Source organism: Rutilus rutilus (genome assembly GCF_951802725.1).
Source record: "Rutilus rutilus genome assembly, chromosome: 2".
Taxonomy (NCBI): Eukaryota; Metazoa; Chordata; class Actinopteri; order Cypriniformes; family Leuciscidae; genus Rutilus; species Rutilus rutilus.
This window is the reverse complement of record NC_140210.1, coordinates 17,084,171-17,101,770: the sequence shown is the minus strand read 5'-3', so window position 1 is coordinate 17,101,770 and position 17,600 is coordinate 17,084,171. Positions and strand designations below refer to the sequence as shown.

At 36.3% G+C, this 17,600-nt stretch overlaps 1 protein-coding gene across 5 annotated transcripts in view; it reads left to right on the top strand.

The window, feature by feature from the left end:
* Positions 1-429: 429 nt before the first annotated feature.
* fnip2 (folliculin interacting protein 2) overlaps positions 430-17,600 on the top strand; it is a 28,526-nt gene continuing 11,355 nt past the window's right edge. Inside the window, exons 1-11 of one of the 5 annotated variants that reach the window (XM_084401911.1) lie at positions 525-638; positions 7,452-7,603; positions 10,463-10,586; positions 13,368-13,460; positions 13,622-13,722; positions 13,815-13,889; positions 13,971-14,023; positions 14,518-14,580; positions 15,241-15,312; positions 16,359-16,494; positions 16,588-16,789. In XM_084401911.1, the coding sequence (XP_084258037.1) occupies positions 636-638; positions 7,452-7,603; positions 10,463-10,586; positions 13,368-13,460; positions 13,622-13,722; positions 13,815-13,889; positions 13,971-14,023; positions 14,518-14,580; positions 15,241-15,312; positions 16,359-16,494; positions 16,588-16,789 (1,074 nt within the window). In that variant the 5' untranslated portion in view covers positions 525-635. Of the gene's footprint in view, positions 639-7,451; positions 7,604-9,415; positions 9,700-10,462; positions 10,587-13,367; positions 13,461-13,621; positions 13,723-13,814; positions 13,890-13,970; positions 14,024-14,517; positions 14,581-15,240; positions 15,313-16,358; positions 16,495-16,587; positions 16,790-17,600 lie in introns of those variants that run through there. The other 4 variants (XM_084401913.1, XM_084401912.1, XM_084401914.1 and 1 more) reach the window with 4 other exon arrangements.

The following is a 17,600-nucleotide window of genomic DNA, read 5'->3' as shown; positions in this document are numbered from 1 at the left end:
TTCAAATGACTATTTTATATTAATTGTATATGCCCGTTGTCAATAAAAAAATAAAAAAATAAAAAACACTTTAGCTTTATAATTTGCTCATTTTTATCTATTTCACCTCTCTCTTATTTCGTCATTTTTCTTTATTATTTTAAATTCATTTCATTCGTTTTTTTTTCTCGTTAAAGAGGTTATAATTCCATACCTTTTTTTTTTTTTTAGAGAACAATATTATGTATTGAAGATGTTGCCTATTGCTACCATATTCTCGATTTATATCATCCATTTAATTTAAACTGGATGCTATATTTTAATGGAAATAAGAAACTTATGTGCAAATGACCAACAAGAAAGTAAGAAAGAGGAAAACACTTTAGGCACGTTAAGCACGTTCTGCACGTGCCGCCTGTGAATCCGTGTCCACTCAGCAGAGAGCGCGCGTGGGTTTTTGCCAGTCTTCTGTTCTTGGTGTCTCAGCTGAGCTGCTGCATATGTCACATGACTCCATGATGTGGAAACGGGAATCCCAGAGTGTGTTGTGTTTGTGAAAAATAGAGCGCGAGCATGCCGACGCTGCTGCAGAAGCTCTTCAGCAAGAGAGCCGTCGGTAACGGCAGCGCCCGGGACTGCTCGAGGGGAGCGGAACAATGGTAAGACCATTAGCACGCAAATATACTACACACACGGCTATCTCTATGATATACAGTCACGAGCTCCTCGCACCTGCAAGCGCTCTGTGCATGCAGCGCGTGCCAGTCTGAGCGCTTTATATGACGCTCACTGTCAGCTGACCTCTCTGCGGCAGACAGCTGTTTCTTCTGCAATAAAGAGTAGAGGTTTGTGCAAATATGTACGAGTTTATGGTCACCATAATTGTGCCACCCCTTCCAGGCCGTAGTGTTGATCTGTGTGTTAACGGTGTCACCACACACGAGTTCTGCGTAGCGCGCGTCCTTGTCAGCTGATCCCGAGTCCACGTTATGTAACTCGTCCGGAGCATTTGCTTGCACAATTCTTGCTAGTTTTGACACGTACATTTATGGCTTCTGCTTTGTCTTTTCTGTTGGTTCCTTTATTTTAGCCAGAGTGGGTGGACAGCGGTTTTTGTGGGTATAAAGTTGAAATGTTTATTTGTATAATTTTACAAATGTACATGGTCGTCTTTTGCTTTTGATTCAAATGACTATTTTATATTCCTTTTGCACTTTTCATTATATATTACATAATTCAATATACCTGTTGTCAATAAAATAGGTTTTATTGGATAGAAAGTAAAAAAGCATGCTGGTAAATCTGTCATATTTCTGGGTGTCTGCTAAACTGAAATTAGAGGGAAAAGACGTCTATATCAAAGGGCTATGGAAATATAAGTTCTAGGAAAAATAAGTAGTCCAGTGACACCTGGGGATGATGAAAAATCTTAAAAATGTTAAATTTACGCATTTTAGAAAAAGGTTAAAATCACCATGAAATCTAAATATTTTTTTATGGAATATTGTAGTATTTATTATAAATGACTTAAAGGGATATTTCACCGCTGGAAAGATTAATGTGTATTTAAATTGGGTCATTTATGTAGTAGAAATATGAAATTATTTTAGAAATTGGTGCCTTCTAGACTGAGAAAAGCCAGAAAATTTATTTTTGGCTTATATGGATGAAAGACAACAACTCCCAGAATGCACTTGCTTCGCTGCCCTACAAGGCCACTCCCAAGCCACGCCTACCGGTTACAGAGGGCAGTATCAGAAGAAATAATACAACTAGGCTACTATTTGACTCGAAACTGAAAATACGCTGTTTTATCGTGAGATCCCACCCTGAAAATACGCTGTTTTATCGTGAGATCCCACCCATAACATGGGTGGGTTGAAAACATACGGAACTAGCTCCTACTACTGGCTGTAGTCTTGAGCCTCTGGCCAAAAAAGCCTCCGATGACGCAGACACACAATACAGAAATCTCTCGTCTCAGGGGGACATGAGGGAGGGAAGCACGGTCATTCGAAAATACTACTGGGTTTCTACTGACACAAATCACACCTTGTAATCTTTAATCAAATTAACAGTATAGTTCACCCAAAAATGAAAATTAGCCAATGATTCACTCACCCTCAAGTCATTCTAGGTGTATATGACTTTCTTCTTTCAGACAAATACAATCGGACTTATATTAAAGAATGTTCTGGCTCTTCCAAGCTTTATAATGGCAGTGAATTGTTTCTCTTTTAAAGTCCAAAAAAGTGCATCTATACATCATAAAAGTGCATCTAAGTGCTCCACACGGCTCTGGGGGGTTAATAAAGGGCTTCTGAAGCAAAGCGATGCGTTAGTGTGAGAAAAATATTCATATTTAATACGTTACAAAGTAAACACACCATACGCAGTCTATAATATATATATACAGTGAGGAAAATAAGTATTTGAACACCCTGCTATTTTGCAAGTTCTCCCACTTGGAAATCATGGAGGGGTCTGAAATTGTCATCGTAGGTGCATGTCCACTGTGAGAGACATAATCTAAAAAAAAAAAATCCAGAAATCACAATATATGATTTTTTAACTATTTATTTGTATGATACAGCTGCAAATAAGTATTTGAACACCTGTCTATCAGCTAGAATTCTGACCCTCAAAGACCTGTTAGTCTGCCTTTAAAATGTCCACCTCCACTCCATTTATTATCCTAAATTAGATGCACCTGTTTGAGGTCGTTAGCTGCATAAAGACACCTGTCCACCCCATACAATCGGTAAGAATCCAACTACTAACATGGCCAAGACCAAAGAGCTGTCCAAAGACACTAGAGACAAAATTGTACACCTCCACAAGGCTGGAAAGGGCTACGGGGAAATTGCCAAGCAGCTTGGTGAAAAAAGGACCACTGTTGGAGCAATCATTAGAAAATGGAAGAAGCTAAACATGACTGTCAATCTCCCTCGGACTGGGGCTCCATGCAAGATCTCACCTCGTGGGGTCTCAATGATCCTAAGAAAGGTGAGAAATCAGCCCAGAACTACACGGGAGGAGCTGGACAATGACCTGAAAAGAGCTGGGACCACCGTTTCCAAGGTTACTGTTGGTAATACACTAAGACGTCATGGTTTGAAATCATGCATGGCACGGAAGGTTCCCCTGCTTAAACCAGCACATGTCAAGGCCCGTCTTAAGTTTGCCAATGACCATTTGGATGATCCAGAGGAGTCATGGGAGAAAGTCATGTGGTCAGATGAGACCAAAATAGAACTTTTTGGTCATAATTCCACTAAATGTGTTTGGAGGAAGAAGAATGATGAGTACCATCCCAAGAACACCATCCCTACTGTGAAGCATGGGGGTGGTAGCATCATGCTTTGGGGGGGGGGGGGGGGGGGGGGGGGGGGGTTCTTATTTTCCTCACTGTATATATATATATATATATATATATAAAAGATATACGCCGCTATATGCACCTAATGTGCCCTTAAGCAACTTGTGATGTCAGAAGTAGCGTAGTGTGTCATGGCATAGCATAAATATCAGCAGTACGTTGCATTACTCGCATAAGTTGCGCTTTATACTTAAATGGAATCCGTATGTTCGTTTGGCCGGAAGCTAGTTATTTTAGAGCTAGTTATTTTACTTTATAAAGTTTTAAATATGGATATTTTTCTCACACAAACGCATCGCTTTGCTTCAGAAGGCCTTTATTAACCCTCCAGAGCCGTGTGGAGTACTTTTATGATGGATAGATGCACTTTTATGGACTTCAAAACAGAAATAGCAATTAACTGCCATTATAAAGCTTTGAAGAGCCAGGAAATTTTTTTTATATAACTCCGATTGTATCATAAAAACCTAGGGTGGCTTGAGGGTGAGTAAATCATGGGCGAATTTTCATTTTTGGGTGAACTATCCCTTTAAGAACAGTGACATCATTCTAATCTCTTCTTTGATGATGTTTACTGGCGTGAGGGCGGGACAACCTGTCACTCACATGAGATCAGCAATAGCAAACCACAACCATTCAACGATCCAATCAATTCCCGATGGACAAAATCAAGTCCCGCCTAACTTTTTTTGTTTGTTCCAGAAGCCGTTTCAATCAGATAGACATCACAATATGAAAGAAAAGACTATTGCAATTTCCATTTAATGGCGACTTTAAGTTCTTCTGGTACTATACGGTTATCCGGACCACATGTGATGACCTACCCCAACCCCGCCCCTAAACCTACCCGTCACTGGGGTTACGACCAACCAAGAGCGGTTGTGGTCACGTGTGGTCAGGTGTGGTCCGGATAACCGTATAGTACCGTTCTTCATTGCAAACCCTTGGATCTAATAAGAAATTAGGTCCACTGGGTCAGTGAGATCAAAATATAGTAGTACTTCGATGTGAATGAAAAGCTGTCATGCTTTAAGTAGAGCTAATTCCTCACTTTAAACTACAATTATAATTCTTTAATAATGTTAAGCTTTTGCCAAAAAAAAGGCATTATTTTAAATACTGTCAATTGTCTAACATACGTTTTTTTAGCAGTAATGCAATATTATGGACTATCATGGCATTATCGCATGACAATTCTGCAGTTTTTTTTTAGCAGAAAGTGACCCTGTGTAATATGGAATGCCAAAGCTGCTGAAATAATAAATAAATAAATAAATATACAAAGAAATGTAAAAACAAAAAGAAATTTATACTTTTATTTCCTTATGTATAATTGTATTTATACATTTATTTATTTCCACTTTTATTTTATTTCCACATTTATTTATTTGTATATGTATTTATGCCTACATTTATTTATTTCCACATTTATTTATACATTTCTTTGTCCATACAGTAATGAGGACATTACAATAGTAATAATTCTCATTTTGTTTAATATATTTATTTAGTAGGAGTAATAATAATCATAAATATTATTAGTCATTTGATATATAAGCACAAAAATTTGGGCCAAATTGTGCAGCCCTACAAGCAGGCAGGTTTGGTGTTCTTTATCATTTACTTTTATTTAATTTTTTTACAAAAAAAAAAAAAAAATCACATTTAAATTTAAATTTTAACCAGAAAAAGCGCAATTAGATTTCCACCCCAAATCGTGCAGCCCTATGAAGTACCACATTCAGTATACAGTTTGTTAATAAGATATAGGCCTACTATGTACAGGAAAGTAGATGACCCCAGAATATGAGCGCAAAGCGTAAAGCTTCACATTTTTGTCTCATCTGCTTGCCTGTAGTTTGCATCATCAAAAAGGTGTAGCTATCCACCTTAAAATAATTTGGTCTTTTAATAGGCTACTGTCTTAATGCATTAAGCCACTTTAAACGTTTTCTTCACGTTTCATATTCATATGTTCATATTCTGGACTCATCTGCTTGTCTGTACATTCTTTATTAGTAAGGTGTACTGAATTTTATGTTTTAATATCACTGTCTAATGCATTAAGCCAATTTAAGTGTTTTCTACTTAACGGTTCTCTATAAGGGGAAAATGCTTAACGTGCAGTTAGACTCATTGCTTTCATATGCGAGGTTCTTCTGCTTGTCTGTAAGGCATATACTGAATTTGGTCCTCCAATATCACTGTCTTAGTACATTAAGCCACATGAGGATACAATTAATAACCTACAAAATAGTTTTTAGATCACATGCCAACTGCAGTTTTATTGGCTATGAATAAAGTAATCACAGATTTGTTATTGACAAGCAAAAAGATAGATTTTTTTTATCTTGGGCTGTAAGCGAATTCTTGAAAATGAATTGTAAATACGCGGTTGCCTCGTGCCATGTTGCAGTACAGAGGACAGGAGGAAGGGTTGACAAATCAGATGGAAGGGGCATGCAAAGAGGTGTCCAACCACTCCACACACCTCTTGCATTTAATTTGGTCACACCACAAGGTGTCACTGTGGCCTCAAAGCTTTGCTCTTGCCACTCTGAGCTCGATTGCTATGGCTGAAGTACCCCCCCCCCATTAGCATACAAAAAGTGTAAATAAATAAATGTAGACATAAATACATGTATCAATAAATAAATGAAAAAAAAAGTATAAATACATTTATTTTTACATTTCTTTCTATTTATTAATGTATTATTTTAGTAGCATTCCATAGGTACCCACTGATAATATATAAAACATTGATCCCAGTGTTAATTTAAAGGTCTAAAACAACAGAAAAGATCTGTGAAGGAATCTCCCACTAATGTAATCACCTTCCATTTACTTCCACAGCCACTGCTCAAGATTTGTCTGTTTGCGGAATTGATTTAGGTAAGAATCACTGGATTAACCAAAATACGGATATATATCATTTGACAGGGAAATAAATAGTTTTCGCAGAGTAACATTTTGTCAACACATTTTGAAATGTGTTCTTAAATTAGATTTTTTTTCATTTTTTTTCATTAGAAATATAAACATAATTCCACCCCAACACTTATAATAGGCTTTACCATATGAATCAGGGCAAAAAAAAAAGAAAAAAGAAATGATGAAGGAATGATGATGTATTTACTCATTATTTAAATTCTGAACAAAAATATTACACAGTATAGACTACCTTTAATTTTTTTGTTTAATGTTTTTGTTCATATTGTCTTTTGACATTCTTATAAGTTAGGTTTTTTTTATATTTAAATTTAGCTATAAATTATTTTTAGTTTTTGTAAATTTTAGTACTTCAGCTTATTTCAGTTAGTTGCTATATGTTTTTCATCTAAGATTTATACTTTTTTTATTTCAGCTTCGTTTCAATCATTTTGTTTTTAATCGTTAATAAATACAACAGTTCACCTAGTGGCGTTGATGCAGCATAGTGCAAAAGTTTTTAATAACGGGTGCCATTGTAGAAATGCACTGTTTGCAGTCAGTCAGTTTATTCTGCGAGTGAAAATATCTCCATAACGCTCTAATATTGGATAAAGTATTATTTGGCTGGTCATGTGATTTCAAAATGTCTGCCTCCATGTAAAAAAAAACAAACAAAAAAACTGCATTTAATAGGCTACTTATGATCTTCTTCTTTTTTGGTGGAAAAATTCCATAGTGAACCCTTACTTTTTTTAAATGTTCACTCTTTGTGTGGGGGTGAAGCATATGACTGACCGAATATGTGTTGCAACATGTATTCTTAGTGTAAGAAAAGGGTGCATGTTAGTTTGTTTGCTGAGGTTTGCAACTTTGGCCAGTGAGAGTGTCCTATGACTGTTTGGATCACATGCTTTGTGAGAGGGTGTGTGAGTGTGTGTATGACAGTCATGTGACGTTAGAGCTGTATTCAGTTTGTCATCAGATAGACATGGGTAGAAACCACTTAGTCTCTGAACACATGCCACCCAAAAATATCTCTCTCCTTTCTTTGTCTCTCCATCTGAATCTTCCCCTTATTCGAATTCATCTTCTTTTAATTTCATAAATGCCGTTTGATTTGGAGAACTTGCTTCTAGACAAAGTAAGAACAAATTTTTTTTAGGAGAACCGGATGAGTGTACGCATGCCTGTATGCACACACACACACTCTCTCTGTAGTGAATCGAGTGGAATACCTTTGAAGATGAAGATTAAGAGTCTCAAGAAAACCACCGCAAGGGGGTTGTTCATTCCAGAGGATGCTTCACGGAACAGGTACACCAAGTGTGTGTGTGTGTGTGTGTGTGTGTGTGTGTGTGTGTGTGTGTGTGTGTGTGTGTGTGTGTGTGTGTTTTTTCGGCCACTATACAAATATCGTAACATCTTTGTTTGCGAATGAGAGGAATCTGATCCAAATCTTTTTGATTTTAACTTTGGTCGATACCTGGCCAGTATGTGCTTGCATCTGCATGTGTGAAACATGTATTCTTAAGGCATTGTTACACAGCCGAGTTAAGGCTGTTTTAAGCAGACTCTGTGGCAGACAGCTTCTCAACTTCTATGTTAAAAATAAACCAACACACAACATGTAAAATATGCATCTTTGACCCACCTCAACCCCTAATATCAGAGTCTGTTATGATGCTGCTTTGCTTCTGTCTAAATGAAATGCAGCATCAGAGCAGCCTTAAACTCAGTACATATTAGCATATATTTAAATTATTTGCATTCTAATGTATACATATTTTTATTTAAACATAGATTTTCCTTATTTTTCATATCCATTTTCATGTTTATATATTGTAATTTGTAGTTATATCTAAATTCATATTTCATTAATAAATTCATTAATTTGATGAACATCTTTTTGAACTGTAATATCTTGCATTGCCTCTGTGCAGCATTAAACTGTCTGTGTAAATGGATCTTTTTGTGGTATATGCCACTTGAGATACATGCCGCTTATGTGCTGTAATAATCCTTCTTTTATGCTTGATCTTGAAGCAGTAATGTTGTCGTGTGAAACATGGCCGAAATGTTTATTGTATATATTGTATAATTATATAAACTATGTACATTTTAGTGTAAATCTGTGTATTAGTGGACTGGTATCTCTTACTGCTTTCTTCACTGCTGTTGAAGCTGCTTGATGTGTGACCTTTGCTTTGAGTGCATGAGGCTGAGGGATCGCGGATTTATAGAATTTGTGAATGAATGTTCCAGTTCAGCTTTCTACACGCAGCAGATTTCAGTCAGCCAATCTGGTTCTCTAGTTGTCAATCAGTGAGATCTCAGTGTGTGTTTGTGTGTACTTGCAGTGATCATGTGATACAGCATGTGATCTGAAGTATCAGGAAAATCCCAAAAAGGATATGTCAAGGCTAATTTATTATTCTTTTTTTGCTTTTTAAAACTGAATCACTGTCAGTAGAGTTAGATGTTCGTGTGTGTATGGGTTTAGGTACACTTGTGAAGGCCAAATGGTTGAAATTGTCCTCACAAGCAAAGTGAAACTTGTCGAAACACGACATTTTAATATTTCATAAATAATTTTTGCTTTAAATCTAATAATGTAAACAGGTTTCTGTATTATCTTAGTATGAAAACCATTGTATCTATGAGGAGTGTTACTAATATAACTTCTAGGGTCTGTGTGTGTGTTTGTGTGAATGTGTAGTGGCAGTACCACCCCAAGCAAGTGTTTTTCTCTCCCTCCTTCCTTCTGTCTCTCTCTTATATACTGGCACACACACTCAGGCAAAGTCTTAGTAGGAGAGGATAAAGAGAGCCTGTGCCCTCCGTGTGTGTAAGTGTGTGTGAGGGATAAAGGGGGCCTGTGCATAGCAGTGTATTGTTCAGCAGCTGGGTTAGAAAGGACTGAGCAACGTATCTTCTAACATGCACATACACACTCACATTAACACTAAGCAGTCCATATACAAAGTCCGTATGCTCAACGCAAACAGACACATAGTGATTGCCAACTCACACATGGACACTGATATAACAAACATCATCACTGCATCATCTACGCAACCAGAGAGAAGGGGCGCTGCCGACACCATGCGTGTGCGTGTGTGTGTGTGTGTGTGTGTGTGGTTTCGTGTGACTTGCGCACTCAGAGCCCGGACAAGCGGAGATGGAGACGGTGTGCCTGTGTTTTCCGTTGTTAGACTGTGGTGATCTTTTGATGTTTAATAGAAGAAACATGCAACTGTGTGAATGGTCCACTTTCCGTGCCTTCAGCTGCTCTCTTGGCCAGTTTCGGGCTTCTTGTGGTTGTTATTCATATCTATTTTGGATGTATATGTAGTGCTTAGAGGCTGGAAATGAGTGTCTGATCACTTATCATACACCAGGATGGAAAGCAGGTAGGATGTTTGTATTTTTGTAAAGGAAATGTATTTTTGCTTGTTTAGGTATGGTGCAATTAAATGCTTTCTTGAAAGTTCTTGCAGTTTTATGGTTTAAATGAAAGAAATATTTCACCCAAAAAAACAAAACAACACAAAAGGAGAAATTTTGAAGAATGTTCACGCTTCTCTTTTCCTATGTGAATTCAGGGAATGATTCAGTGAACGGGGATCTATATAGCACTATACAAGTAGACCAAATGACTGATTTGGTATATTCCAAGTGTTGTGAAGCCATACGATAACTTTGTGTGAGGACAAAAACTAAATGTACACTACCATTCAAAAGTTTTGGGTCAGTGCAATGTTTTTCAAAAATATAAATTAATACTTTGCTTTATCAAGGATGCATTAAATTGATTAAAAGTGACGGTAAAAATGGTAAAAAAAAAACGTTAATATTGTTACAAAAAACTATTTCAAATAAATGCTATTGAACTTTCTATTAATCAAAGAATCCAAAACTATTATCACTGTTTCCACAAACATATTAGGCAGAAAAACAGTTTTCAGCATTGATAATAAGAAGAAATGTTTATTAAATCAGAATATTAGAATGATTTCTGAAGGATCATGTGACACTGAAGACTGGAGTAATGATGCTGAAAATTCAGCATTGCATCACAGCAATAAATTACATTTACATTATGATTATGATTTTACTGTATTTTCTGTTTTTGAATGTTTTGACCACAATTACTTGTTTCTCTCTTTTTTTTAGTTGGGCATCTGCAGAGTTTGATCTAGCTCAGATCAGGTTAATAGTGTATCAAGACTGTGAGAGAAGAGGGCGGCAGGTTCTCTTTGACTCCAAAGCAATACATAAACTGGACGCATCCGAGCCGGTAAGTTGCTAATGTGGTGTGTGTGTGGGGGGGTGTCTATGAGTACTGTTTTGGGAGGAGTCACATGCTCTGTAATCCAGCTTGCTTGGATCTCATGACAGGTGTGACTGCTTGGCTAACTGGGTCAAAGTATTGCTTATGAGAGTGAGCGTATGGGTTGGATCTTGGATTAGTATGGCTGTTTACTGACTTTTGATTTTAAATGAAAAAAGTTTTGGTTAAATTTTTTGGGGGTGTAAATTATACACTTTTCACATCAAGGATGTTTTAAGGGTCATGAGAATTCAGGCTTTTCATTATCTTTAAAAAAAAAAAAAAAAAAAAATAGTGCTATGTACTATGCAACCATACTGTAACTGTTATTGTTACTCTTCAATAAATAAAAATGTCAGTGTCTATTCAGTGTTTGTAAACTTGGCCATCCAGTCATGATGAGATAAAAGAAGGACATTAGTAGATGCTGTCCGTAAAAAAAAAGAAAAAAAAAAGAACCATACCATAAGAATAAAATGTGGGAAACTTGGGATTATTCTTGACTGTGTAACACCTGCTGCTCTGCATGTCCTTCTGAAGGATCCCATCTTTAGGAAAGTACGGCTGAAGTTTTTCTTAATGATTTATTTATAATTTTATGATACACTCAGGGTAAGAGAAAAAAAAATAAATAAAGAAAGAAAGCAAAAGGTAAGTAATGCTGAAATTGTTTTATTTTTTATTATACTCAATACATGAAAGTAAAACACTGTCCCTAAACACATCAGTCTTACTCTGACCTTAACAGTTTGTGCAGCACTTTTCTGCACAGATTGATTTAGAATAGTGTTACAATGTAATTTGCAAAGAGGATATTAAGGAAGGAAAAGATTCTTAATTCACATGCAAAGAACATTTGTCAGAAAAGATAAAAGTTAAGACTTTTTAGCAAAAAGGAAAAACCCTTAAGTAGACCTTAATTATTTACTGCAAAAGTTTAAACTGATTTTTCATCACAGTATGCATACTTTATTTTCACTGTTGTAATATTGAGTTGAAATTTCCTATTGCTTATACATAGTCTTAAATCAAAGCTGTATTTTTCATGTCAACACATCTATACTCATGCATCTGGACAGTTGTTATTGAATGTCTCTGACTCTCTCTGAACAGAGTGTGATTTATTGTCAGTAAGTTGTCACATGATTGGTCTGTTTATTCAGCTCTTCAGCTTTTGTCACAAGGAGAGAGAGACAGAATAACAGTGTGTGTGCGAGTGTATTGCTATAGAATTGTGTCTCATGGTGGAATATTGCGCTGGCAGATTTCCATATCATTGATTTCCTTGTTTATTATTATTATTATTATTATTATTATTATTTATCTCCACATTATTGCACAACATAATTTCTGTGAGAAATAGGCTACATTTTCTAGTAGAGCTGCACAATTCTGGATAAATGGAGAATCACGATTTTCTTTTCGAAGAGAGATCACGTTTCTCCAAAGATTTTAAGTAGACAACTAAACAATATAACATGTAATTTACAAGAGGTTCTGACAAAAGGTTAATTGCTGCAGTCTATAAAAAAAAAAATCATTAATTTGAATAATTTTTTTTTAATCGGTTTGAATGAATGATTCAGTGACTCACTCATAAAAGACTTCACTTGTTTCATTACTGGTGAATAGGGCTGCACGATAGCAATGGCTTGCGATATCTGAATGATTTTAATAGGTTACTTCAAGAAGTTTTAGGTTGACACATGTAGCAAAGAATAGACGGCATGCGACTGTTACTAACGTGTGACTTGCTTGAAGTTAAAGAGCCCCTATTTTGCTTTTTCTAAATATTACCTTTCATGCAATGTGTAGTGTAGTGTCTGTGTCTGTGTAAACAATGTAATGTAAACAAGCTGCAAAGTTGTGAAAGCCAAAAATAAATTATCGTCTCTGAGACGAGTCGTCAGTAATTCAAATCTCACTTCGTTATGGCTACATGTCACTGGGTAACACATTTGCATAATACCCGCCTGTCTTCATTGGCTGCCCGCGAACAACGTCTACAACGTGCAATGTATATTATGAGAAAATGGAAGCGTTTTTTGACCTTTGATGCATGTAAACCTGTTGTAGGAGACCTCCAAAACAAAATTAGGTAGTGGGAAAATGGCAATTTTTACACGATTTGACAGTTTATTTTATTACATTTCAAAAAATACCTGACACCTACATGAATACTTTACAGTTGGTTTTATGACTGCAAGTCATTCTCTTAAAAATACTGTTGAAGTTAGAAACGTGTATACCAATGTCGTTTGCAACTTTAGAGACGGTCCCTAAATTTGCGAATCTCTAACGTCCAATGTCAAGCCAACTTTTATGCCAGTATTTCACTGGGAAACGCTTAGCGTGAGTCTAATATTCTGAGTCTATCTGCTTGCCTGTGAAGTCTATATAGTATAGCCTACATCCCCAATAAGGTGCAATTTTTCAATACTCTATTCTTTGAGGAATAGAAAGTTTTTTTTCCTGGTGATAAGATTTATAAATGGAATGTTTAGCAACAACGTTTTACTGATTACTTTTACTGTCACTTTTAATCAATTTAATGCATCCTTGCTGAACAAAAGTATTAATCTCTAAAAAGAAAAAAAACGTAGTGACCCTAAACTTTTGAACGGTAGTGCTCATTAGTCCTTAATATGGATACCCATATTTTGTAGCAAATATCCCCTTGATTCTGTGATGACCTTAAAGATTGAGAGGCACAGTGTGATGTGGCCGATTGTTTCGTACATCTTACAGACTGCTGATGAAAACAAAACTCCCCCCAACCGGAGTGGTGCTTGCCATATCGGAGGCCAAGCAAATGAGAAAGACAAGCCTCCTACATATCAGGTTTGTGCAGAAAAACATTTATGCTCAGGCATTTAGTCAGTATCGTGGAAATCCATTAGTCAAAATTCTTTTATAAATTCTAATCATAAAATTCCAACATAAACTGTGTTTATGGCTACATAGAATACTTTGTCACATTTGACTTATGTATGTATGTTCAGTATGACAGACCGGCTTCAGACGTGAATATGCTCGGAGAGATGATGTTTGGCTCAGTTTCCATGAGCTATAAGGGTTCAACTCTTAAAATTCACCACATTCGGTGAGTATTTAATGTAAATGTAATATATTTCACAGGAATCAGGGCCTTAGCGGTGTGTATGCGATAACATTGTAATATTGTGTATGTGACAGGTCTCCACCGCAGCTGATGGTCAGTAAGGTTTTTTCTACCCGGTTTGGCAGCAGCACCTCTGGAAGTACAAATACGTACGTCTCTTTCCTCTCACCTGTAATCCGCTGCTACATGACTCTGCTCTCGATCACTCATTGTCTCTATTTTTTTTAAAGGCTGCAAGACAGTTTTGAGTCAATGAGCCAAACTTTTCACACCAGCAGCATAGGTAAGATAAGTACCATCACTTCTACTTTATTTGTTATTTTGTCACACTCTGTTCCAAAACCTAGTGAGCTACCGAGTGCCTACATAGGCAGCAATTTATATGTTCGCACCTATCACAAAAGCTGTTCTTATTTATGCTGTTTCCCAAGTTTTAAGGCAGCATTCCATGTACCTTTCAAAAGAACAGTCCCAGAATACACTGCAGCAAGCTCAATGAAAAAACACCAACAACCAGGATGACAGATGAGAGAGAAATGCTGATCATTATTTTATTTTTTTTTCAACTCTGAAAAATAATTATTTTTACCCAATATTTATCTGTGTTGTGTTTTTTTATGCTTAGAGTTTTGAGCAGTTGGGTTTCTAATATATATATGCAGCATGGCAGCTCATGGTTTCGGAACAGCACTTTCATCTGTTTATTTTCTTAAATCTTCCTCTGATTTTCACTTAAACATACCGTTTCTCAACATGGCCATATACCACTCTTTTTAGGAGTTTGCCGTGTACCTAGCGCTCCTATGCTCTGCCTGGCTCGGAGCGCATCTTTCTTTGCAGGTTTGTGTGGAATGCTGAATCAGCGTGAGCATGTGTTGATCTCACATTCACAAACACTTTAGCTATGTTTCATTTTCTGCTGTGTGTCTTCTCTGACTATTTAGCCTTTGATTGATTTTATGCCCATCACATAATGCACTTCCTCTGCCTTTGGCCCTGTGTTACACCTGGTATTAACATACTTGGGTGATAAGATCACAACAGCGGAGACAGAATGCTATTTACACCTGATACTAATATGCATCTCATATTACCCCAATGTGGTTTGTGATCGGATCACAAATATTTTTCACCCTGTTTGCATCTGTATTTACAGCTGTACACTTGCGATTGGATCACTGAAATGGATGTAAATACCAAGTGTGAACAGAGTTATTGTGGGTCAGCAGCATTGTTACAAATGAGACTGCAAGGTTTCTAGGTTACGGGCTTTATCTTCACGCTTTCAGATGGGTCCACACTTTTGCAGGTGTTGTGTGAGTGTGTGTGTGTGTGTGTGTGTGTGTGCAGGGGATACTAACCTGCATGCTCTCTTGAAAAGTGCTTGGGAACCCAAAACCTCCACCAAATCACCCACAATGTGAAGCAATGCGGACACACTTTACATTCTTCAGAATGCAGCTGAATGTGAGGGAATGTGTAATGACTCTCTTTTTCCAGCCCACAGTAATCCAGTGGACATGCCTAGCAGAGGACACAGTGAGGATGGAGACAGTGGCATTGCTCGCTCAGGTATGCACACATTTATAAAGTCAGAGCATCCTTAATGCATTCTTGAATTGACCAAAGCATTATCACTGTATCCTACCAGTTATCGGCCTATGTTAGACATATATATTTTAATTTATTGCTGTCAGTTGATAGTGGATATTTAATGCTGCATGCTCATTTTCTCTACTTTTACATTGATTATATTTTAAGATTTATTAATAATATTAATATAATAAATCTTGTAAATTATGTAATAAACTAAGAATTAACTTCTAGTTAAATGTAATCCTTACCCAGTTTCAAATTGAATATACTTTACATTATAATGTTGTGATGTCTACATTCGTGTGTAGCATTTAAAATGATTGCTTTTAGTTTTTTATTTGTAATTTATTTAGACAAAAATATCATAGAATGTTAACATTTGTCATTTATTAGTTATCCGCCATGACATGAAAGTAATTTCTTGGCTTAAAGTAATTTATTAAGTAATTTAGTGTACATTTTATTTGCTATCAGTAAAGTCGGCATGAAACAGAAGTTGTGACTGTCTTTTCTTTCAATATTTTTTTTTTCTTTCTTTTTTTTTATTATGCATTTTCTTTCCGTATTGTAACATATATCTGAGTAATGGCTTCTTGAACAAGAAAAAATGTATGGACTTAATTTTGTCCATCGGGAATTTATTGGATAGTTGTGGTTTGCTATCGCTGTGATCTCATGTGAGTGACAGGTCGTCCCGCCCTCACGCCAGTAAACACATCATCAGAGAAGAGAAGAGATGTCGCTGCTAAAGGGAGGGGAAGTTATTTTAATTATAGGTTATGAGGGTAAATTAATAAAAATAATAATAATGATGTGCACAGATAAATCATTTATTAAGAAAAACTGCAATATTCGATAATGTTTTATATATATATATATATATATGTATATATCTAAACTGTCTGTAAAAAAAAAAAAAAAAAAAAACATAATTTGACCAGCCTTATTTTTCTTACTTGCTGATTTACAGACAAACGTAATAACGTAAATGTGCCTGTGAACTCCACTTTCCCATTCTGCAGCATCTCTGAGCAGTTTATTGGCCACTCCCCTACCCTCACCTGGCTCCTCCTTCAGCAGTGGCTGTGCCAGCAGTTACCAGCGGCGATGGCTCCGTAGCCAGGCCACCAGTCTTCAACATGGCCCCATGCCCCGCTGGTAAGTGGGAATCAATTTATGTTCCACAAGTAAGATATCAGAAGTTACAGTGGGCAGATAAGTTGGATGTATTTGTGTATGTCTGTGCATCAGGAGCACTGAAGAAATGTTCAACCTGTCTGACGAGAGCTGCAGCTCCAACCCTGCGATGATCCGGAGGAAGAAGATTGCCATCAGCATCATTATAAGCCTGCCAGAGAGAGAGGAGGAAAACCACAATTTTCAGGAGTTTTTCTTCTCCCACTTTCCTCTATTTGAGTCTCACATGAACAAACTCAAGACTGCCATCGAGAGGGTAAGTGTGATAGTGCAGGCGAGTTATTTGTTCTCATAGTAACCTATTTTAGCCAAATGTTCTAGTATTCATCTAAAAAAAAAAATAATAATAATAATTTTGTTTCATAAACAGTTATCATCAGAATTTAAAATGTCTGTTTAAATTCTGTTTTTTAGAAAAACGTTACAGACACAGCAAACGGGGCAAAAGGCCAAACAATCGTATTTTACAGACCAAAGAAAACCACCAACAAGGCTGATACTGGTTTATTATGCCAGCTTATACAGTTTTGATGGGTGGGTCAGAGCAAACTGATTTTAGTATGACCTTCAATTTTGATTCTGAATAGGATTTTGAATCAAAATTGAACCACAAGGTGCCTAGTTTTATATTTTATATATTGCTTACAGTATTTATTTGATCAAAAATACAGTAAAACTAATATTGTGAAATCTTTTTACTATTTAAAATAACTGTAATTAAAATATCAAAATGCAATTCCTGTGGTAAAGCTGTAGGCTTTTCAGCAGGCATTACTTCAGTCTTACAGTGTAGAAAAAAATGATAAATGAATAAGATTTATTTGAAATAGAATTTTCTTTAAAGGGGTCCTACTATGCTTTTTCACCTATAAAACTTATAAAAATTATCTGCAAGGTTACAAAGCTAAAAGTCCACTCCAAAGGGAGATATTTAACAAAATCCACTTTCCAAGACTTATTTGGACTACAACACATTTTTTCCAGATTTTGTGAAGTCATAATGCCTCCACCCATGGAATATGCAAAAAAGTGTGAGGCCTGGTTGAGCAGCTGCTATGTCAAAGGGA